Source organism: Hyalella azteca, unplaced genomic scaffold, assembly GCF_000764305.2.
Source record: "Hyalella azteca isolate HAZT.00-mixed unplaced genomic scaffold, Hazt_2.0.2 contig17242, whole genome shotgun sequence".
In the NCBI taxonomy this organism is placed as follows: domain Eukaryota; kingdom Metazoa; phylum Arthropoda; class Malacostraca; order Amphipoda; family Hyalellidae; genus Hyalella; species Hyalella azteca.
The window spans coordinates 1-23,602 of NW_025947033.1; the positions used below are offsets into that span (position 1 = coordinate 1).

Sequence of the window (23,602 nt, forward strand, 5' to 3'; positions counted from 1 at the left end):
TGGCATCACCACTTCACACAGCTAAAGTAACAGCACTCGTGCGTGGCTCTTGCTAAGCCACATGCGACATTTATAGGTTTTAAAAGCAATTCAAAGGATGTCTGTTGCAGACAGTTGCTGCGTTTAAGGGGACCGGCTACCCTCCGGAAAAACTTCTAGTTATTATCCGATCATCATGAAACTTCACATACATACGTAAAATGTAAAAAGAAAACATTTTGCTCCTATGAAGTCACAAAGTCATTTTTCGACGCACAGGGACGATACTTATATCGTTCGATGCGCAAGAAAACAACCTTTAAGATGAGATAAGAAACAGAAAAACTCAAAATTTTCAAATTTTAGGGTAGCCGGTCCCCTTAAATTCGTTGCTATAGCCTTTTGAGTTACGAACAGCTCAGCACTGCCTTTAACCTGACTTTTTACGCAACCAATAAACGTGAAAACAAAACGTGCTCTACGCTATAAAAGGTATGCCGAAGTTTCGCCATTGTCGCATTGTGTCAAAATTGGAAAGCCTAATAGCAAACCGCTGCTCGAGATTATTGTCAATCATTACCAGAGTCGGTAAAAAAAACGATTCTCTAAACTAATAACTACTGACATCAAAATGTCGTCAGTAGAAAAATTTAATTCTCGCACACATGCTTTGATACCTCCCATCAAAGTCCGCTTTTCCGGCCGTTAGCCATTAATTTAGGCTGCAAGTCTCATCAATTATGTCACAAAAACGGAGAACCCAACTTTGAACTTCTTTGCCGCCGCAGTGCCTCGGAGAATGAAAGTTACAGAATCGGAGCTCCCATCCTGAAAATTAAAACCATATTAGGAAGCAATTATAACACTGACGGTCAGAATGTTCATATATGTTCTAGAGACTTTTTTTCTCTTGACCACTAATGTTAGGACAACATTTTTCATTTAGTTTTTCTATATAAGGAATGAGATTTAATTTGGAGTGGAAATGCGAATAATACAGAAGTCAGCAGGTGACAACGAACAAGGTATTAGACGAAAAAGATGTATAAACTAATGCAGCCCTGCAATAGAGTGCATGTGGCAGGAAACTGAGGAAATTAACTTTCAAATGCGAAGACCGAATAGATAACCTATTAAACTTGTTAGTAATTATGATTGAAATTAAAGTTATTGTTCAATTGTGACTAATGTTGAGTAATTGAACAGAAAGATCGTGACTCAATGCGATGGCAAATAACTTGCACATGAATCTTCATTGAAATTGTGAGCAAATAGAGCGTTCGAATGACTCAATTGTTGTAATTTGGGGAGACGGCACAGCGCTTCCTATCACTGACCCATCCACGGCTGCACAAGTTAACGTTGTCTGAAATGCCGTAGGAACTTCTTTCTAGGCTCAGCGTGTAGCCGTCGCAGGACCCGTCAGCGCCAGAAAAATAACCAGAATAGATAAGGGACAATCGATTAGCCGCCTTGAAGGTGACGCTGCAGTTGTAGTTTGGGCCGTCGGGGAAAGCCTTGCATCCAAACCCGGGATGTGAGAACACCGCAATGTATTCTACGACGGAACTTCTAGGCGGGAGTTGGATGGTCTTGCCGCATTCGTTTACTGTATATTGAGGTTAATATAATAATCCCGCTTCAACTGAAAAATTATCAACGAAGTAAAAGGTAAATCACAAGGTATGTGATAGAAATAGTTTATCATTAATGATTAGGCAGTAATATTTTTTAAAATTTGAATAATTTTAATAAAAATTTCATATTGTCATTTTGGTTTAGAGTTCAAAGAAAGTAAAGTGCGAAAGGCCAAGCTTAAATAAATATTGTGGAATTATTTAACCGTGGAGAGCCTGAGCGGGTAAAGCTTCAAAACTCCGATTTCAAGACTTGAGCCCAAATTTGAGTTGAAGCAGTGAAGCATATGAAGATGAAGCCAAGTAGGGAGCAATTCATGAGTGTTTGTTCAGCAGAATAGTGTACAACACGTTGATTATTTAATTCGTTAATTTGAAGAAAGTACTGCAATAAAATGTTTTCATTATGATTTATAAGTTACCCTAAGCCTATAAGGTCATGTAGGCATGTAGGGGAGTATCTCAGGAACCCCATAACACGATAAATTCAAGTTTATTCCCATATCCTGATATAATCTAAGATTCACAATTAAATACGTTAACCGAGTATAACCACAACACGTACATTGCAGACATGCTCGATTTGATACTATTAACAACGCGAGATTTTCCTTCACATCCTATTCAAACACGTGGCAAGTCATCCTCTATGCGAAGAAAAATCACAAAAAATTCAACATATCTCTATTGAAAACGTTTCGGAGTCCAGCTCCATCGCTAGTTCCAAAAATCTAGAACACAAATACAATCAGAAAATAATAAAGTTGGGATTCAAAAGTAATACAGAAGTTATAAACTTAAATTTTCAGGCAAAGTGCAGAGTAATAAAGTAAATACCTATCTCTTCACATTTTCTGGTGGATAATAACTAAAGGCTGCATTTAAACTAGGCCTCTCCTTAAAAATATACAAGGCTTCCAAAATACTCAGATCGGATGCAACAGACCTAGCAGCTAAAACCTCAAAGTCAGTGTCGGACACTGGAACGTTGCACTGTTCGGTGTGAGTGCGCACAGCCGAATGATGAGGGCGCGATAGTAACTGCCCAGTCTTATATCTCCTCACTCAATGCTCAGCGATCCTTGAGCAAAGTTTGCGTGACGTCATTCCAACGTACGCAGATGCACAATTAAACTTTTAAACTCGTGCACAACTAAACTTATAAACTAGGGACGATCGCATTTGAAAAGGGAGGATATATTTGTACCTCAAGAACGAACCTATTTTAAAATTATTCACCAGTAAAATATGAAGATTATTGTTCGTAAAGTATTTCGTAAACAAATCATTTAATTCTCTTGACATAGCTTCGGACGCATGGCTGAAGTATGAAGGAGAACAATAAACAATGTTTCTACTATCAGGCTCTGCAACAAATTCACTGTATCGCTTAGACACCCAGTCAATCAGGTCTTGATCGATCGACGGAGATTGATGTGGTTCGATCAAGAATATTGATGCAGATTCCTGATCGGTCGACTTCAAAGTTTCTGCACCCGATAATTAGTTGAGTAGAATAACCTGCATCGAACGATGCCGTATCTACAGTAGCTGAAGTCGAATCTGCATTTAATTGATGTCGAATCATCATTGATCTACGTCGAATCTACATTAATCGATGTCTAATCCATATTAATTGTCAAATGCCCGGCAGTTGAGTTTGACCATTTGTCGACTGCGCGAAAATAAATTTTAAATTAATTTTTTTTCTCTCTCTCTCCGAGATCACCCATACGTTACTCTTTACTGCGACAAGTCAGATTAGATAGTCTTCGCTGTCGAACATATACATCGTATATACACTTGTGATATCAATTACAATCTAACAAATTCAATTACTAATGATGCAGAGATGGTACAAGTAATTCACCGCTTACCGGATAAACGTCGACTCCGAGATTCGAACGCTGGAATTTCGCGTCCGAAGTTCACGCCTCAGCCACCATGCCCACCATATACCTTACCAAACTGAGTTCTATCAACTACATACTGTAACTGCAAAACGAATGGCTTGCAATCGTCATGTAAATCGATGAATAGCCATATTTGTGGTGGAACTGTTTAAAGATTATTCATTTATATTTATTTTAGAGGAATGAACGCAGTTTCTATTCAATCGAAAAAAGAATATTACTCGTATTGCAAAGGAGAAAGACAAGCACTGTTTCTCTTGCCACTTTTTATGATTTTCGGGCTAGCGAAATGCCGTTACTTCTATAATTTTTCAATTTATTTACAAGTTAGTTCTCTAGTTTATTTAAATTTTATAATGGAGCTGATCAATTTAAATCGAAATTTATTTCTAATTATTTTTATTGCCTCAAATCAGCCCCGTTGAAAAATTTAAGCAAATTTTTCATGATTAATTTAACACGCTAAAGCAGCTGTATGAATATGTTTTGAATATGAACTATGAAGAAGTTTATGATGGTTCTTTTTAAATAAAAATATTGCTAAGTTTTGAAGCAGTTTCTTCATACGACTTTTAGTCGTTAGCAGTGAATTTATATCATTTAATAAGATGCATGTGAAAAACGTTTTATTTACAGTCACGTTAGAAAAATTTTTCAGGAAAACTAATAGATATCTTCTGGACATTATCAAGGTAAGGTAACTTTTAGGCTTGAACGTTTCTCTGGGAAAGCTAGTAAAGCTTGAACTGGGAAAGCTAGTAAAACACTCACGTATTTCAACGTATTAAAATAATTACGTGGTATAATAATCGTAACTGGCAACAGAAATGGACCCGAAATAGGGCATTCTATCACTTGAACTAGATTGAACACAAATTTGAACACAATTTTAACAGGGTAATCATAAATTAGAGTGCATATCAATTTCCGATTCATTATTCTATCAGATTGAATAGCCAACCAACATGTTTGAGCATGAATTTTTCGGTTTGCTCAGTAAAGTTACCCACACTCATATACTTCGATCTGCAACGATAAACCCACAGTCGATAGTTCGCCATGCATCTGCATAGATTGTTTAGGGAAATTCGATTTCCAAATCTTCTAGTGGTCGGATCTTCCGCGTTATGCAGTAACCCACACAAATCGACATCGTTGCCCACATTGGCGATTGACTGGGCATGAGTTTCTTAATTTGGGTAAACACTAAGCCGACGAAAATCCATCGGGCGAGAAGATATTGCGCACAAATTGAAATTGAAAAATTTCGACCAATTTTGCCGCATATATTACTAGTAGTTTTAAACAGGGAAAGTTTTTAGTTCCAGTCTTGAATTGTCTTACAACTATACAGTATACTGTAGACAATTCTTATACGTTTGTTGACCGTTTGAAGGATTTTACAGACGTTCAGGACTATGGCCTCTTATGACGTTGAAAATTTGTTTACTAATATACCTCTTCATGAAACAATTGAAATCTGCCTAAATTATCTGTTTAAAGATATTCATGATATTGTAATTTATTTGAATCATGACTTTGCGAATATTTTTATGTATTTTCACGAGGTTTCTTGGTTGACTAATATTATTGTCCTCTTGACTTCAAGCCAATAGTCTGTAACAGATACGTCGATGACACATTTCTTATTTTCAAGCATCCCGCTCCTGTTAAACTAGTCTTCGATTGATTTCGGAGACTAGTTTATTATTACTTCGGTATTTATCGATTGATAGATCATTTGCCTGCTAATAATCTCCCATCAGACTGTCAACATGGCTGTATTGCTGGGAAATCCTGCACCACTAACCGTATACTCGGAATAAATGGACCCGCCTGCTGGGCGAAAGGGAACCAGTAGATACAGTGTACCTTGATTTTGCCAAGGCATTTGACAGTGTCCCACGTGAGCGGCTGTTGCGTAAATTGAAGTCTTTGGGAATTGAGAGCAATGTACTCAAATAAATCAGAGATTTTCTAGTGGGGAAGCGACGTGTCAGTATTAATGGGTCAGTATCAGACTGGGCTTCAGTGCGCAGCGGCGTGCCACAAGGAAGCGTTCTCGGGCCTATTCTATTCGTTGCGTTTATAAACGATCTGCCAGAAGCTGTGTCTAGCGTTTGCTCGATGTATGCTGACGACACAAAAATTTATAATACAGTGAAGAATACGTCGCAAAAAGTACAGTTGACAGGTGATCTTGACAGGCTGGTTGACTGGGCTGAAAAGTGGCAGCTGCGTTTTAACGCTGACAAATGTAAAGTTATCCACCTTGGCAAAAATAATGAACAGCAAGATTACAGCATGAGAAGACGAGGTTGCAACGACAGAGTGATGATGTCGAAGTCGACAATGGAAAAAGATTTAGAACTTAACATAGACAATGAGTTGAAATTTTCCAAGCATATTGAAGGTCAAGTTAATAAAGCCAATAAACGACTTGGACTGATCAGAAGCTCTTTCGAGTTCCTAGATGCAGAAGCGATGAAGCAGTTGTTTGTTGCTGTCGTGCACCCGAACCAAGAGTTTGGAAACGTCGTGTAGTCACCGAAATTTGAAAAGGACAAAAATTTGATAGAGAGTGTTCAAAGACGCGCAACAAGGATAGTTCCGGGCTTGAAAGGCTAGTCCTATGAGGGAAGATTAAAGATTATGAAGCTTCCAGGCCTCAGTTATCGACGTCTGCGTGGGGACCTCATTGAAGCATACAAGTATACTCATGGCTTATACAAGGTTCCAGAAGGATTACTAGAATTTGAAACAAGAACCAACACCAGGGGCCACGGCTATAAACTATAAAATCTGCGTTATAACACATCCATGCGACAACATTTCTTCTCGCTTCGAGTCCCCGACATGGCGAACAGCCTCCCTGATAGCATCGTTGACGCTCCGAGTACGAACGCCTTCAAAAACAGACTAGACGAAGATATGCAGGAGCATATGTTCGGTCTTGAAATGCCTAGCAAATTACGGACCAAGCAATAAGTCTAGCAGCTATCTCAATCAATCGTCGGTTATAGAAAGATCGGGTTCCAAAGGCCGGATCCCTTGTGAATCCAGTCACGAAAAATTCAAGAATCGGTAACAGGCCATGGGCCTATTTTCTTCAATGCCGACACTTCTATTCTATTCTATATTCTCGCTTAATGGATTTCATCCTGGCTTGGTGTTTACCCAAATCAAGAAATTCATGTTAAGCAATACGGTGAAGTTCTTCTTGCGCCTGATAATAGAAACGTGGTCTACTGTTCTCCTTCACATTTCTGCCATGAGTCCGAAGCTATGTGTAGAGAATTAAAAGATTTGTTTATGAAATACTTTCCGAATATTTTTACTGGTGAATAATTTTAAAATACGTTCGTTTTTTAGGTACAAAGATATCTTTCCTTTCCATATGCGATCGTCCTTTGTTTATAAATTTAGTTGTGCACTATGTGTATCTGCGGACGTTGGAATAACGTTACGCAATCTTTACTCTAGGGTCGCTGAGCAAAGAGGGATGAGTTATAGGACTGCGCAGTTACTATCGCGCCCTCATCATTCGTCTGTGTGCACCCACGCCGAACAGTGCAACGTTCCAGTGTACGACGCTGACTTTAAGGTTTTAGCTGCTAGGTCTGTTGCATCCGATCTGCGTATTTTGGAATCCTTGTAGAGTTTTAAAGATAGGGCTAGTTTAAATGCAGCCTTTAGTTCTTATCCGCTAGAAATTGTGAATAGATAGGTAGTTATTTTATTACTCTGCCTTTTGCCTGTGAATGTAGGTTTTTAGCTTCTGTATGTTTTCTTTTGAAGCCCAACTTTATTAGCTTCTGATTGTGCTTGTGTTCTAGATTTTTTTTCGAACTGACGATGGAGCTGGACTCTGAAACGTTTTCAATAGAGATATGTTATATTTTTGCCTAGTTTTCTTCGCTTTTAACTTCCTATTGAAAATGCGATTCAAGCAATCTAGTGACATTAATAATTAAATTCCTGATATGGCTTACATCTTTCATGATTTGTATGACGTATTATGTTGACTATGTTATTATTATTCATGTTATTTTTAGTAGTCATTCAGATTATATTATTAATTTTCTTGGCATTTTGTTTCAGTTTCGTGTTACATAAGTTTTGGTGACATTTACTGAAGACACAAAATCGCAAAAAAAAAAACACTTTTTAAAATTGTCTTGATATTGTTGAATGATTTTTGTGATCTGCCTCAGGCTGATTACAGAAGTGATATCGCTTTTTCTCCTATCACGTAAGACTAAATAATTTTAAAATATAATTATTTCGGATTAGTTTTTATTATTTTAACATGAAGGAAAACCAAAACACATAACAATATTTAGGGGATAGTGGTATGGTTGGTAGTGATAAGAATGTTCTGCATAGTTATTATAAGTCTTTATGGAGAGGCTTTCCTTTTCCATCAAAGCTATTTATGATGATTTTGGCTGTTTTGATTTAATTTTTCAATTTTTAACATCCTTCTGAAGTCTGCCATCATGACATTCCATCACTCTTGATATCTACGCTCCATTTCTCGAATATTTGATGTAAACATGCTGGTTGTTCCTCACTTATGGCTCCAAGATTTTCTGGAAAGTAGTCTACATGTGAGCGAAGGAAATGGACTCATGACTCATTGTGGCCCAACATTTTGTAGTTTTGCGACAATTCAGCAACCAGGAAGTTTTTCCAAGGAAGTCTTTTACAACTAGTTTGAATGAATTCCAGGTATTATTTTTTTCCATTTCCATATTATGACGACGGTTTCATCTTCTATAATTTTTCATATGCATGACCCCACAAAAACTCTTTCAGCTTAGCATAGCATAGACCAGAAAACCTTTCATGTAGATACTTTAAACTCATTCCTTTTTGCTTGATGCGTTAACAAACTGTTTCAAAAGCCCCAACTTGATATGAAGTGAGAGGGGCAAGATCTTTTTGGGATCGACTAAAATTTGTCTTTGTACATTTTTAACTCAGGCGGCAAATATTTTTATATAAATTTTATAAAGGAAGTTTGTCCGAGAAGAAAGGCGTCCCAATGACGAGTACTATCGTCATCGTGGAACTCCTGACCCTTTCTGATTGGCCACGTCTGCCTGACATAGTTTGTTCATGTGTCACGGCTATTCCAGGAATTAAAAGTAAAGAGAATAGCCAAAAAGGTAACCATTTCTTATAAGAGAAAACGTTTAGGAGTCCGGCTCCATCGTCAGTTCAAAACCTAGAACACAGGTACAAACAATTAGTATCCTAAAATTCACATTCAAACAATTCACCTAAACTTGAGGACATTTTAGGATACTAATTATTTGCACCTGTGTTCTAGATTTTGAATTGACGATGGAGCTGGACTCCGAAACGTTTTCTCTTAAAATAAATGGTGAACTACAGTGGGGGGAAATAAATATTCGTACACTTGAAAAATCGTATTTTAATGTATGTAAGTACACAAACTTAACAGGAAAAGTGATTTAAATTATGTATAGAGACGCATAGTATTCAAAAATACTATCAAAAGAAATTAAATCTCAATGCAACAAAAAACAATGCAACATGTTCACTTTTCGGGTGAAAAAAGTGTTCGTACAAAACAATAAATCAGTTTTTTGTTGCATTGAGATTTAATTTCTTTTGATAGTATTTTTGAATACTATGCGTCTCTATGCATAATTTAAATCACTTTTCCTGTTAAGTTTGTGTACTTACATACATTAAAATACGATTTTTCAAGTGTACGAATATTTATTTCCCCCCACTGTACTTGGCTATTTTATTTACTTTTAAATTCCTAGTAAATTTGCGACTTAAGCAACCAAGTGATCTTAATACGGCTATTCCATGTACAGAGTGCAAGATAATACTTTTAAACCTACTACTTAACATGCGATATTTTTTTCAGCAAAAACCTGAGCAATTAATACTTCTCATCTCTAAGTAAATCTTTAGGATTTTATGACGGCCATGAACTTTTTTGAAGTTCATCGTACCAGGTTTTCCAAGAAACTGAAGTCACCGAAATTTAATTGAACTCCACGATATTCTTGAATGACACCTCATTCTTATTTTCGCAGCAAGAATTTCATATCAGCAACACATCGGTTTATTGGTTCCATTCGTTATGTAAATAAATCATGTGCTCTCGTGCTCACGTATGTAATAAGTCAGATGAGTTGTATTGACGAGGATGGGCATCCCCCCGCATGAGGTGTCGGTGACGCAAGAAGCCAAGTCCAAATCGGAAAAGGAAATAGCGTTGTAACCGCCATCTTCTCGAGAGAAGACGTAATTTGACTGGTACTTTTTGACCACTGGAAAGAAAAGAATCTATTATTAGTAATGCAATTAGAATATCCTATAACACTAGAGTGTAATTTTGTTTAGTTTTTAAAGTTTAAATTAGCTTATGTTTTAAAGTCGGATGAGGAAATCTAATAATAAATTTTTTAATAACTTTGATAATTTTGTCACAGGTTGTAAATTAACTACAAACTATGATATTGAGCTCTTCATATTAAGCTCTACCTGAGGATCGGGTTCTTCGTTGACTAAGGTAGTGAGGGATAAGTAAGACACATAAGTCCAGATAACGTATCTTGTATACGGGGTGGTAATACAGAGTTGCGATACAGAGGAATAAGCTACGGCATCGACCGTAAGGTCGGAGAACTCAAGGTACACGCTACATCGCGGAGTGCTTATCAGCTACTGGGGGCTTTGCTTAAGGTTGCTAGACCTTTTATTACATTCGTTTCCGCCCACTAGTGCGGCCTTGATCGCGTGATCTATCACGTGTCTATCAGATGTTGACTCGTGGACTCAATAGCTAACTAGGTCTGTTGGTAAAAACATTAGGACTTGTTTCCGCGACCTACTCTCGGACAATTTCGTGCGCCAAGATAATCAGTGCCACTCATAAGGCGACGGAGAAATTAGATCAAATTCTATCATGTGGGTAATCTTCAGGCTGGCAGCTCCCATCAATAAATTATTTACATAATGTCTATGTTAAGTTGCATTCTGAACAGTTCCAATGTCAAAATTTTCACTTGGCGTGAGTGTAGATCAGCTCCATTTCATCGTGATTACGGGAATGACGTGCGTGAGATTAAAATAATTGGTCACATTTCTAACGAATTCAGCGGAAGATGTCAACAGGACTAGAGGACCTTCCCATTCCATGCCTCTCCCATCCATGCAGCGCGAGCGCGGTTTAAGCGCTGCTTCAAATTTTTACCGGGTTAAAAGAAACTATAGTTACTATACCTTCACATGAGTAGGTGTTGTTAAAGCGGTATGGAGAGAAGATAAGATTGTTCCTACTAGTTTGAAGCGAGGAATCAGTATTTCAGACATTTGATCCAACTTACCTTTTCCATCAATTGATGTCACAACTCGAGAAAGGACATCCGAGAAGAAATTCACGAGCTGGTACTGCTTGAATTCGACATTTTCGACAGTGGTGTTGATGTAGGGAGCGGTGCCTGTTGAGATGTACATACATAAACAACGATTTTCTGTCAAGAGTAAATGGCATGTAAAGCAGATGTGTCTGTTCTCAATAAAGGTGAATAACAATTAACTGGCCGAGTTAATTGGATATTAGGTCTGAGATTGTCATAACGAACGAGCGCCAATAGGTTTTACGGATTGGTACCGGCGCAACTTCTAGGTCTCCTGGCTGTTGGTTGCACCTGCTTACTGCAAACCGGAAAGACTCAGAAGCTACGTGCACAGCGCGCAGTGGTAGTGACGTGTTGGGCTCTACCTCGCTTCCAGTAAGATTTAATATGCAAAGTCTGAGTATGACTGTTTTTCAGTACTATATATATATACAAGACAAGTGATTGTTAAGTCAGATGCGTCTTTTCTAGGACACTTGGATAAGAATTAATTAAGTATAATGTTTCAAGCAATTTAGGTTCGAATTAATATCCATATAAAATAATTAGGAGGAATGAAAGAGTGACACTCTAAGGTAGTAAATACTTAAGATTAGACACTGTGAGGTATTACTACAGGAATCGATCTGGTAGCTATATCAACACGATCGCAAGCGACACGATTGTCGGAGTGGTCTTAAGTAAATGCAAAGAGAGGCTGGCTGCAACTGCAGCTAAGAGTTGTTGGTCTTAAACCGTTGTGCACCACTGTATCTGCAGTGTAGCCTTAGCGTTTATGAGATTATACTATACTACTTCCATCAAATAACTTGCCTAAATAGAGGAAGAAAATCCGACTAAGAAGGTATAAAGCCAAGAAGTAATCATCATAGCGGTAGTTTAGCGCGCCGCACAAACTACGCTCACATTTAAATGCGCACACCTACACTTCCTCCCAACAATACACGAAGATACACACCAGTAAGGATACGCACATTCACTCCCTCATGTGGATGGATATTTGTACACCGGAACTCACACAGGCTCAGAGTTAGCGGCCCTTATTTTCCTTAAGCTTAATCATATCCTTCGAAACTCTACAAAAATGAACTTTCAAGCGGAACTCCCGACTTTTTCACAACACATACGCACACAGTGCAGACAGGCAATGTCTGCTTAGAGTCACGGGAAAAGTTGAGGTGCTTTTACACGGGGCTAGTAATAGCTCCGAGTATTCGTTGCAAGTTTTCGCACTCCAAATATTTTGACGATTTATTCTTAAGATGCAAGTAGCTGATGCAAATGCGTCTGAAGCAGTTCAGGTTGTTGATGTGTCATCAAGTACCGGCAGTAGGGCTAGAGCCTGTAGCAGCCGCAATATGTACATCTGAGCCGCTCTGTATCCTGCTTGAGGCAAGTGTTTCTAATGATATGAACTATGTCTGGTCCCAACGACGACGATGCAAAGAACGTCAAGAGGTCTTCGTATGATATTGAACTGTTCTTACTGATATTCCAAATATACGATCTAAGGTAGAATGTGCTTCACGATGAATATTTCAACAAAAACTAATCGCGAAAGTAGTATTTTCAAGCTTAAACGATACTTCATTAGGCCTCTCACACTATACGCTGATCTGCATACTTTTTAACCTCTTATGCCGGTTCCATTGCCTGCTTCATCAAACGCTTCCTCGATCTCGTCATTACCGTTACGTTCCATATTCCACCATGTACAGACCTCGCTCGACGGCTTCCAACAAAGAACTGTCACTTGTGGATGCGGAAATACTAGTTACCAAATACTTTCCTCGTGTATAAGCTTTCAGCCGGGAAAACTGGAAGTGTAAAAACTTGTAGCGCATACTTGCAGCTATATAGTACTAGCCGCGTGTAGAAGTGACTTTAAACTCGAGTCTAGTGTCACAGCATTTAGATTCGAGATTAGTCACAGCCTCGCATAACCTAACCTAAACAACACTTCTGCCCCCAATTTAACGCTAGGTGTGATTCATCCACAACTAGTTACGCTAGAGCCTTCGGAATACAGAAGAATATTTGCTGAAGATGATGAATATATAGTATTTGGTTGTGGAATCAGAAAGAGTTCACTCATGCAACTAAATCCTTAACACATTTATTTATCAATCGCTGACATTTCAACTTTAAAGTAAATTCTCTACTTCACAAATCAAGTCCTAATTTTGCGTTCACCTATAATTTCAATAAAACTTGAAACGTGTAACATGATTTTATGTGATATTGGTCAAGTGAACAACGAATTTCGTAGCTTATTTATTGGCAGTGAACATAAGGCTCGTACACATTGTTACAGCTCATGCATACAAGTATCGCAGGGACTCACTTAAAGTCACAGTTGCAGGAGGTCCGTAGGAAATGCTGGAATCCGCCACGTAAATGACTTTCTCGCCACCATGACAGGAGCAGAGCTTCTTATTGAATTGGTAAGCCGTGCAGGTTCCATTGAACACAAAAGCAGTCATATCTGGGAAAAATTAAATTCTTTTTCTTGTAATTTTTTATGTAATTCACAGCAATGCGATTGATATTTTGAGATTAATATATTTCATTATATATTTTTTCCACAAGAGCTTTAAAACTCTGAAAAATTTTTACAACCACTGCTCTTGAATGCTGAGTATACTTGTAAACTTTTGCTCGTTAATGGATTACCTTGTGAGCTGAATTATCAATGCTGAAAATAATTAGCTAGTGATGGGAAAACAGAAATCTGATCTTAATTGTATTATGCCTTACTTTAAGGCTGAGTTTAAGCCAACCAATACTTAACATAGGTTTCATATTGCTAAGAAGTATGGGATAACGTTCCCCAAATTGTAGGTAACTTTGGCAAAATCACTTGAAAACACATCATAATAAATTTGAAAAAAATAATGGAGAGGTCTGAACACGGTTCTAATATATGGATATAAATTTGTTTACACATTAAAATACCATGACAAATTATATATTAAATGCTTTCAGATATGGAGCTGAATAAATTATGACAGGGGCCTGAATTTAGGCCAATCAGATCCTAGCTGAGAGTATCTTTCATAATAACATTTCGCTTAATTAAAGTCAACTGATAATTAAGAACGTGCACAAGAAGTTACATACTTAGGCTTGATTCGCGGCGCCATACTGCCTGGTCCTGGCCAGTCGCTATCCAGTTCAATATTATTTAAAGCATTATTATAAAAGCATGCACGCCACCTGTGCGAAGCACCTATCATGCCAGGCACGGTCCAGCCACGATGAAGACAAAAGATATTTTTACCGGTACGTGACTGGTAGGGTAGGAAAGAAAATGAATGGACGAAAATGATCCGAAAGAAGCTGAAGTGAGGACGACCCGTGACCGGACTAAATATGCAGATATACCGGGCTGGGAAAAGACTGTGACTGGCAAATGCATGGCACTTGCCAGTCAGAAAAGTGTGAATCAAAGCCTAAGTAAGCCCGGAAGTCGCGCCTCGAAATCACGTCGTTCTATCGGTGATACCGTTGGCGGCCACCCTCGGTCTAGTCAGGCTTGCCCGTATCTTAGTCAAGTTCATCCTCAACGCCACTATCAACATTTTGTTCTTAGCTCTAAATATTTCATCATCCGGTATTGTTTGCGATAAATTTTAGTATTATGCAAGTAATGAAATCGCAGTAACAATGCAGACGCTAATAAGTAGTGTCTGTCGGATAAAGCGCATTATAATACGATAGAATAAATAATGCTTTGCCCCGGGATAGAATGAAAAGTAGCAGTCTCACCTGCCAAGGCAGACATTCTTGCGCACTGCGCCACATCCGAAGCTGCGATAATCTTGGACGCAGTCGTTGCGAAGGCTAAATTGCTCGTCGTAATCGAAAGGCGTCGGTATATCTGAGAGGAGGACACACATTAGCGTCGGTACGTCTGAAGGAAAGACACACGTTAGCGTCGGTACGTCTGAGAGAAGAACACAAGTTAGCGTCGGTACGTCTAAAGGAAAGACACACGTTAGCGTCGGTACGTTGGAGAGAAGCTCACACGTTAGCATCGGTACGTCTAAGGAAGGACTGAACAAAAAACTATGATTTAGTTTTAAATTTGATTTATTACGGGTCATAGCTTCCGTAACCTTTTGTTCTGTTTCTCGATTCTGGGTGCCGTATGAAGTAGCCACAACCTGAACATTTGATAACGAACTAATCTCATCCCTGCTACTTTACTTCACCTCCCTTTCAAGAATTTTCGGCAGTTCGTTGCTCGACTCCACGACAGCAACTCCCGGGGTGCCCGAGTGACTTTGCACTATAACTTCTGTGCCAGCTTCTGGGACATGCACATTGTTTGATGCACGGGACGCCACATTGTTCAGCCTCGGTTAATTACTGAATTTGATGGAGTAACAATACCATTGGAAGCCCTGCCAGAATGCGGTCGGAATTGTCGGATTGAGCTTGTGCACGTCCTGGCTCTGGCGTCATCTGTCCTTCTCCTGCACTCTTGCTACTCTGGCGGCTTTGACTAGTAAATTCAGGTACGTCACCCTTACCTCATGGGCACGGGACAAGCGGTTACGGAATGCTAAATCGTGTTCCTTTTCACTTTAGACCCGAATAAATAAAGAGCCTTAATAGTCAATATTTATCTATTCAATATTGCCTATTTTTTATTTATCATTTCTTAGACAGTTTCCTTCGAATGTGCCTTTCACTTTAATTAAAAAACGTGTGTTAATATATTCGCCGACTCGGAAATCGATCAATTTTTAATTTCCGAATCATTTGTGGCGCTCTATAAGACTCGTTTCTTTCTCCAATTCTTCAGGATTTACGGGTTGGACGAACTTGGGAGCGAGTATGCGACTCCGTTGCCCCTCCACTTACAGTGAAGCGAGTCGCTACCACAATTTCAGGGGGCAGCACAGAGCAACTTAGGATTAATGGGATTTGTTGTCATCGTTAATTTTTCATTAAAGAAAAAATACACCAACCATGGTTTGACTCTTGTTTTTGTATGCCTTCGGATCCCGTTTAGTATCCTCTCGATCACAAAGTTTTGTCTAAAGACACACGTTAGCGTCGGCAAATCCGAGAGAAGTACACTCGTTGGCGACGGTACGTCTGAAGGAATGACACGCGTATGCGTCGTTATGTCTGAGAGGACACACGTTAGCGTCGGGACGTCTGGAGGAAAAATACACGTTAGTGTCGGTACGTCTGAAGGAAGGACACACGTTAGTGTCGGTACGTATGAAGGAGGAACACACGTTGGCGTCGGTATATCTGAGAGAAGGGGACATGTTAGCGTCGGTACGTTTGAAAGAAGGACAAACATTAGCGTCGGTACGTCTGAAGGAAGGACACACGTTATTGTTGGTGCGTCTGCAGGAAGGATACACGATAGCGTCGGCACGTCTGAGAGAAGGACACACGTTGGCGTCGGTACATCTGAATGAAAGACTCAAGTTAGCGTCGGTACGTCTGAAGGAAGGACGGTACGGATGCAATGACACGTTAGCGTCGGTAAGGATACACGTTAGCTAACGTCGGTAGGACACACGTTAGCGTCGGTAAGTCAGAAGAAAGGAAACACGTTAGCGTCTGTACGTTTACAGGAAGGACACGTTAACGTCGGTATATTTGAAAGGACACGCGTTAGCGTCGGTAAGTCAGAAGAAAAGATGTAGAGGAGATAGATTTAATTTATTGCTATATATTTATAATTTTTAAGTTGCAATGTATTAGGTATTAGGATTTTGATTTTGTCATTTTCAGTTTTCAATCACCTTAGCCGTGACCTCTAGCAGTATTTAGTTTTGTCTATCAGTGTGTCTAGTGTTCTTGCCGTGGAGGTACGTTAATCGATAGCTCTGTGATTATATTTGTATTTGTTCAATTTTAGAAGTGAATCGTTTCGTGTTATTGATTATTTGTGCGTGTTAATTTGTTTATTATGTTTATTATATATTCATTCTCTAGTTAGTTATTTCAAGCGTTTTTTTGTTCTTTTCAGGAAGGCCTCTATATATGAGCTCAGTGTTCGAACTGAAGATATGAACTCGATATTTGGACTTGATTAGTGAATTGAAAGTGATTGAAACGCACGGTTAAAGTTACAGTGAGGTTAGGATTAGGGTGTTAGGTTCGTTGTGTTTGTTTCTATTTATTCACCCTTAATTATATTTACTTTCAACTGCTTATTTATTGAAAATCCTTGGTCTTGAAAAGTTGATTAAAATCTTGAAGAACGATCACGTGCTATGTGTCGGGGAGACGTCAGTTTGTTAAGAGATAGTCCCTCAACAACATGTTAGCGTCGGTACGTTTGAATGAAAGGACACACGTTAACATCGGTGTGTCTGAGAGGACACACGTTAGCGTCGGTAAGTGAGAAGAAAAGACATACGTTGGCGTCGGTATGTCTGATAGAAGCACATACGTTATCGTCGGTAAGTCTGGAGGAAGGACACACGTTAGCATAGGTACGTCTGAAAAAAGGACGCACGTTAGCGTCGGTACATCTGAAGGAAGAATACACGTTAACGTTTGTATGGCTGATAGAACGACACACATAAGCTGCTGTGTGTCGGGAGAAAGGACACACGTTGACGTCGGTACGTCTAATGGGAAGACACAAGTTAGCGTCGGTACGACTGAAAAAAGGAGACACGTTAACGTCGGTATGTCTGAGAGAAGGACACACGTTAGCGTCGATAGATTGGAAGAAAGGACAAACGTTAGCGTCAGTACGATTGAAGACAGGACATACGTTGATGTCGTTATGTCTGAGATAAGGACACACATTAGCGTCGGTATGTCTGAAGGAAGAAAACACAATAGCGTCGGTATGTTTGAGAGGACACACGTTTGCGTCGGTATGTCTGATTTAAGGACGTACGTTAGCGTTGGTACCTATGAAGGAAGAACACGTTAGTGTCAGTACGTTCAAAGGGAGGACACACGTTAACGTCGGTACGTCTGAAAGGAGGACACATGTTATAATCGGTACGCCTGAAGGAAGGTCGCACGTTAACGTCGGTATGTTTTAGAGAAGGACACACCTTAGCGTCAGTACGTCTGAAAAAAGGACTCACGTTAGCGTCGGTACGCCTGAAGGGAGAACACTCGTTAGCGTCGGTACGTCTAAACGAAGGACACACGTTAGCATTGGTACGTCTGAAGTAATGACACACGTTAGCGTCGGTACGTCTGAAGGAAGGACACACAATAGCGTCGGTACGTCTGAAGGAAGGACACATATTAGCGTACGTAAACGTCTGAAGGAAGGACACACATTAGCTATGGTACGTCTGCAGGAAGGACACACGTTAGCGTCGGTACGTCAGATATATGGACACATTTTCGTCGATAATTTAAAGGAAGGACTTGCGTTGCCCCACCTGTTAATCATTTATCAATCCTCATTAAATATGCACATCAGTGAGTGATTGATACATTGGCTGAATATACGGGTATTGACTCTGCTCAAATGAATGAAATTTAATACACAGCACGAAAAATGTGTTGACAAGTAAACGACTCGAAAATTGATTCACCATATCGAGGAGCAATAAACAAAAATTCGAGGAACAAAATCGGCAGGGAATAAAAACTACTTCCACAAACATGTTTTCAGCTGGATATTGAAAAAATATATATAACCTGAGACCGGGTATATACTTTGAGCCGTAATGCTGCGAGTGTTTTTTGTATTTGAATGGCTCACCACCATCGATTTCGGGCCCCGCATAGTCAGGGTCTTGAAGCGTACGGAAGTGGTAGTCGCCCGACAGCCCTGCAGACCAGACGAGCGTGAAGCCACGTTTACCTGCGGGTGAACTTAGGTGCGTTCCTCCAAAATGTTAAAGGTTAATAATTACGGATAAAGCTCGTATCTGTTATCTATGAAATGTTCAGCTTGTTTGTTTAAGGTTTTATGTAAGGCTCTATGTGGTCTTTGTGTAAAAATACGTAGATCACAGTTAGAGAACTAAAAGAGGCTTTGTTGAAATAACGATGCACTTCAGTTTGTTTGCTTCAGTGTGGGTTACACTGACACAATTTGGCCCGGCCAAAGAGCACAGACGTGTTATGCTTCTGAGGTGCTATTAATCGATTCAATGTTGCTGAATGCGAAGGATTAAAAGTAGTTTTGTGAACGTGATCTTAAATCATTTCCAATCAAATGATCAGATGGATAATGTGAACTGTTATAAATAAATAAACCTTAAATTATCTTGTGTATCAACTGAAACGAACAAAAACGTTCTGGAAATCTTTACAATTGTTCAAACTTTGCCGATCACTTTGCATTAAAAACTATATGCAAGAAAATAAATTTTAATAAACACATGCCTTTGAGGTAAATGCTTTAATCTTCTACTCTAACATCAGGGGAACATGCATTGTTCAAAAACAAAGATACGAGCATTTTGGGTTTAAAGAAACTCGAGTCTAGCTGTAACATTTTGTTGCACGAAAGTTCACTTAATAAAAATAGCCCTACAAAACGGATTATGGACAAATGATAATCTAAGCAGCAAATAAAATATTGTTGCAGCTCACGGTACTCACGCTGTCGGGATACGATGCCATAGCGAGTCCAGAGCACAGCACCTGCAACACAAAACAAATTAAAATAATACAAGGGGAACACCATCAGGAAAAATAAATCAATGTAAAAAACACTTACAGTACATAAGGCATTAGTAAAAGAAATAATAACAACTATCTTTGGATATATTCCGAATTGGGTTGCTGCTGTCGAAGTTAAATCAATCATGAGACCTACAAGAAGATATATACGTGAAGCTTTTGATGCAAAAAAGAAGCAGTAACCGTGCAACTAAAATGAGGACATTTTGTGAGACTGGCAAATGGTAAATGCGATCTTCATAAATTGTAAGTGCTCCTAAATTAACTCACATAGGCGATCACTATTATTGAAGGGAACTTTTAGGACACTTATGTATACAAAAATCATTCACAATGTACTTTCTAAAAAAAATATTTTAGCCGTTGGCAACTGAATGAGTTACAAGAAAGTCAATTCATTGCAATTCTTTTGAAATTTGATTATAATCGAGGATCTCGCCGCTGATATTATCAAATATTTTTCCTAAATTACAACTTTAAAAAATGATGTTCGTCTATGCATAATTGTCATAAAGTGCATTCTGTTAGCTCTTATAAAATAAACTATTTAGGAATGAACTTTTGCAAATCCGGTCTGCGCAAAACAAATTTAAATTAAAAGAAAAAACTCTTATTGACAATATATTAAGAAAATTTTAAACATATTTGATATCTGGTATTTGATGCCGACTGATTTTAATTGTGAGGCTCGTATCCTGTGAGCATTTTAACGCGGCCAAACAATATGTTATATACAAACAATATGTTATGTTAAAGACAAAAATCAAAAATGAATCATGCACCGAGAATCCAATGTTTATTTGCAAGTCATTCAATTGCCACGCAGCCAAGTAGCTAAGTCTATCACTCCGTATATTTTGAGGATATGTCTCATGAACAAACAAAAGTTGACGTCAGTCTCACCGAAGTGAAGAGGCCAGTGAGGATGTTCTTTATGCGAAACTTCTTCATCATCTTGACTTTATTGTTTATTTTCACTTGCAACAACTTTCAAACAACGATAATAATCACTGTAAAAAAAATCATCAGGTTTTGTATTATACGATATTTTACCACAGTTTGCATACACACCCCATCCTTACTACCGTTATACCAGCCAAGTACGACCAGCATGGTAGAAGAATAGTGTCATCCACAACGTACTATTAGTTCAGGGAAATTTTAGGACATCGAAGGTCTGAAGTGGGTTTACATATTTGATATCATAAGATATGGTGTCTTCACAATTATGGTATACTTCTGGTATTTAAGAACAATAAGAAATGTTGACGAAGCTCATCGAGACAAAATAGAATCAAAGTAATAAATGGAGAATAGGAATGAAATAGTTATCTTACTGGTGATATGCGATTCCAACTAAAGCGCAGAGAATCGATGTGCTAACTAACCATTGAAAAACTGGGGAACTGTCTAACAGGAAAAACAACCAATCCCTATCGCTGTGAGTGATCACAGAGAGTAATCAGATAGCTCATTAAGGGTGTGTTAGTATCTCAGGGGCCGGATTATCAAAACATGCTAAGTATACGTAGCCGCTAAAGTTTAGCGTAAGTACAGCTAAGTAGACGTGACTCTACTGAGTGTTATTATCGAAACATTTGCGCGGGAAGCTACGTACAAAAATTTGTGCATAACTGTACAAAGCCTCTGATTGGTCAGTTAGTTGTATGGTTTCGATAATACCTTTTCAGATGAGTCATGCGTAAGACAGTTTTGTTAATGCCAAATTTTGACTGACTTACGCCATACGTAACTTTTTGAACGTAAGTACGAAAAGTTACGTGAACTTAGCGAAGTTTCGTTGATCTCTGCCCTGGCCAGACTCTGCCGTATCGTTATTGTGCATACAAGTGTTGAAGCCACCATTTCAATGGGTACATATCAGGAGGAGTTTGAGAAGTAAATAAATAAAATCTTCCTCTAACGGCACTCCTCCCAACACCTTAGTTCGCAACATACAGAACGAACACGCGCCCGAAGATCCTTAACTAAAGAGCCACATCATTGTTCATTAATAAACTCCTACATTTTTTATTTCGAGTAGTTGATTCTAGAACTTGTAATAACAATGTATACAAGCAGGCAAATTTCCTAAGCAGGCATTTCCAAACAAAGCAGGAGAGCATAAGCTTTCAAATCAACCATGATCCCGGCAGTGGCTGACAATTGGAGAGCGAAACATTAATTTTGACCATATTTTAATGCGGAGCAATATCACGATAAGAAAAATACAACAGTTATGATTTTTAGCTATGGCAGAAATATTCTATGCTTCTTAGGTGATGAAGCAATTCATGTGTAAAAAGCTTCGGTAAAAAAACAACGAAAAGGTGCTTATACACAGGGCTATTAGCTGTGTATATTGGTTGCGTATACTACAGTTTTGCAGGTGGAGAGCCTATACACGAGTATAGCGTTTTCGGTACACTGCGCCCGCGTCAGTGCGACGTTGGGAGCTGTCGAGTAAGGGTGTGCACGGTGGAGGCATGCGAGAGCAAGACAGCAGTGCGCGCTATAGTGGGCGAGAGAGAGAGCGACGCACCTGTACTCTGTATGACGGCCGGACGGCTACTGAGCGCAATAGACTGCTTCAAAACAACTCTAGTTGCCTTGCCTGCAATGAACCAGCTAGTATGCCTCTGAACACGTCAAGCATCACAAATTTTTGTAGCCTGGCCTGGTAGACGTAACCGATATACGCAACTAATAGCCACGTGTATAAGCACCTAAAGTTAAGAGTACTGAGCAACCTTTTAAATATTCGTGGTATCGACAAGGCCATGCAGCAGCCAGAGTGGTTAGGCGTGGCCACATACGCATAAAGCCTAGTCACATTTGTAGTCAGTACGAGCATGTATGTAATCTTTATCACCACTGAAGAGGAGTGCGTACTCATGGCGGGCCGCGTCTAAATTCACCATCAACACAAATTTATTTTATTGAGCAAAGATATTAGAGGGTCAGAGGCGGGCAGTAGCGCGCCACATGTAGCGGCCGCTACTAGCGGCCGCTACATTTTCAGTAGCGGTAGCGGTAGCGGCTCTACCTATAAGGCAATGTAGCGGTAGCGGTAGCGTCCGCTACATATTTAAGTAGCGATACGAGGTTTTGCCGCTACAGCGCTACCGCTACATTAGAGAAAAAGCCTTTAGATTTTACTTAATAGTATTAAATATTCTTTAAAAACCAGCATGATTCATACATAATTTAAATTACAGAATAAAACTGTACGGAAGATTTCGGTGTAATGTTGCCAACCTCAGTCTGTTACTAGTGTCAACATGTTAATTGTTACTTGTTAAGTTGTTACCAGTTACCACTTACAGGTATTTTTTCATGTTTCAGTTTGCTTATTTACGTTTCACCTTCGCTACATCCATGTCTACTTTAATCTACCAATCTCAAAAATAATCCACATATATATACAAATAAAAGACTGATTTTTAGCGCATTTTCTCATTTATGCAAAAAATGCACGATTGTGCTCGCGATGTCCGTCTGTCCGTCCGTCTGTCTGTCCGTCCGTGACTTCATATTTTCGTCGACGAGAAAATGCGCTCTATGTCACTCACTGCAGTGAGTACTGACTTATATTTTTTTATATGTATATGTGGATAATTTTTTAGATTGGTAGATTAAAGTACACATCCATATAGGGAAGGTAGAACATAAAAATAACTGTAACTTTTATTTACTGTATCTAACCCGTACCAGTTCGGTTAGGTCAGTGGTTCCCAAACTTTTTCAGGCTGGCGCCCCCTTTGGCTCTCTAGTGAATTTCTAGCGCCCCCCACAGACATACGCCTCTTTCGTGGAATTTAGTACGCTGCAATTTTAAAAGATAAAGGTTAAACACAAATGTGTATTTCACAAATATAACCAATTTAGTCAACCTATATGTTTTTCAACTGTTTTAACTGTTTCAGCACTAGAAACCTAGGACGTTCCGAGCGAATTTAAGGCCGGACTCGTGGCCGGTCTCACGAAAAATCTCCAAATTCAATTATCAAGTAATATCTCCCAA

The 23,602-nt window shown here is 39.0% G+C and overlaps 1 protein-coding gene across 1 annotated transcript; it reads right to left on the minus strand.

Moving 5' to 3' along the window:
* Positions 1-315: 315 nt before the first annotated feature.
* LOC108669774 lies at positions 316-20,590 on the minus strand. Its single transcript, XM_018157184.2, has 9 exons — positions 20,482-20,590; positions 19,498-19,539; positions 18,650-18,751; positions 14,707-14,818; positions 13,283-13,423; positions 10,906-11,019; positions 9,688-9,846; positions 1,317-1,588; positions 316-807 (listed from the first exon to the last, which is right to left on the minus strand). Exons 1-9 carry the CDS (start codon positions 20,530-20,532, stop codon positions 718-720), a joined length of 1,083 nt encoding a protein of 360 aa, XP_018012673.1. The 5' UTR covers positions 20,533-20,590; the 3' UTR covers positions 316-717.
* Between the last annotated feature and the right edge of the window lie 3,012 nt (positions 20,591-23,602).

Bases quoted from the DNA above. Each gene is read 5' to 3' on its own strand.
- LOC108669774 (XM_018157184.2), bottom strand. From the start codon at position 20,532: ATGATGAAGAAGTTTCGCATAAAGAACATCCTCACTGGCCTCTTCACT. The intron at 18,752-19,497 runs GTGAGTACCGTG...GTTCACCCGCAG, and splicing joins TGGCATCGTATCCCGACAGC to GTAAACGTGGCTTCACGCTC. The intron at 13,424-14,706 runs GTGAGACTGCTA...AATTTTTCCCAG, and splicing joins AAGAATGTCTGCCTTGGCAG to ATATGACTGCTTTTGTGTTC.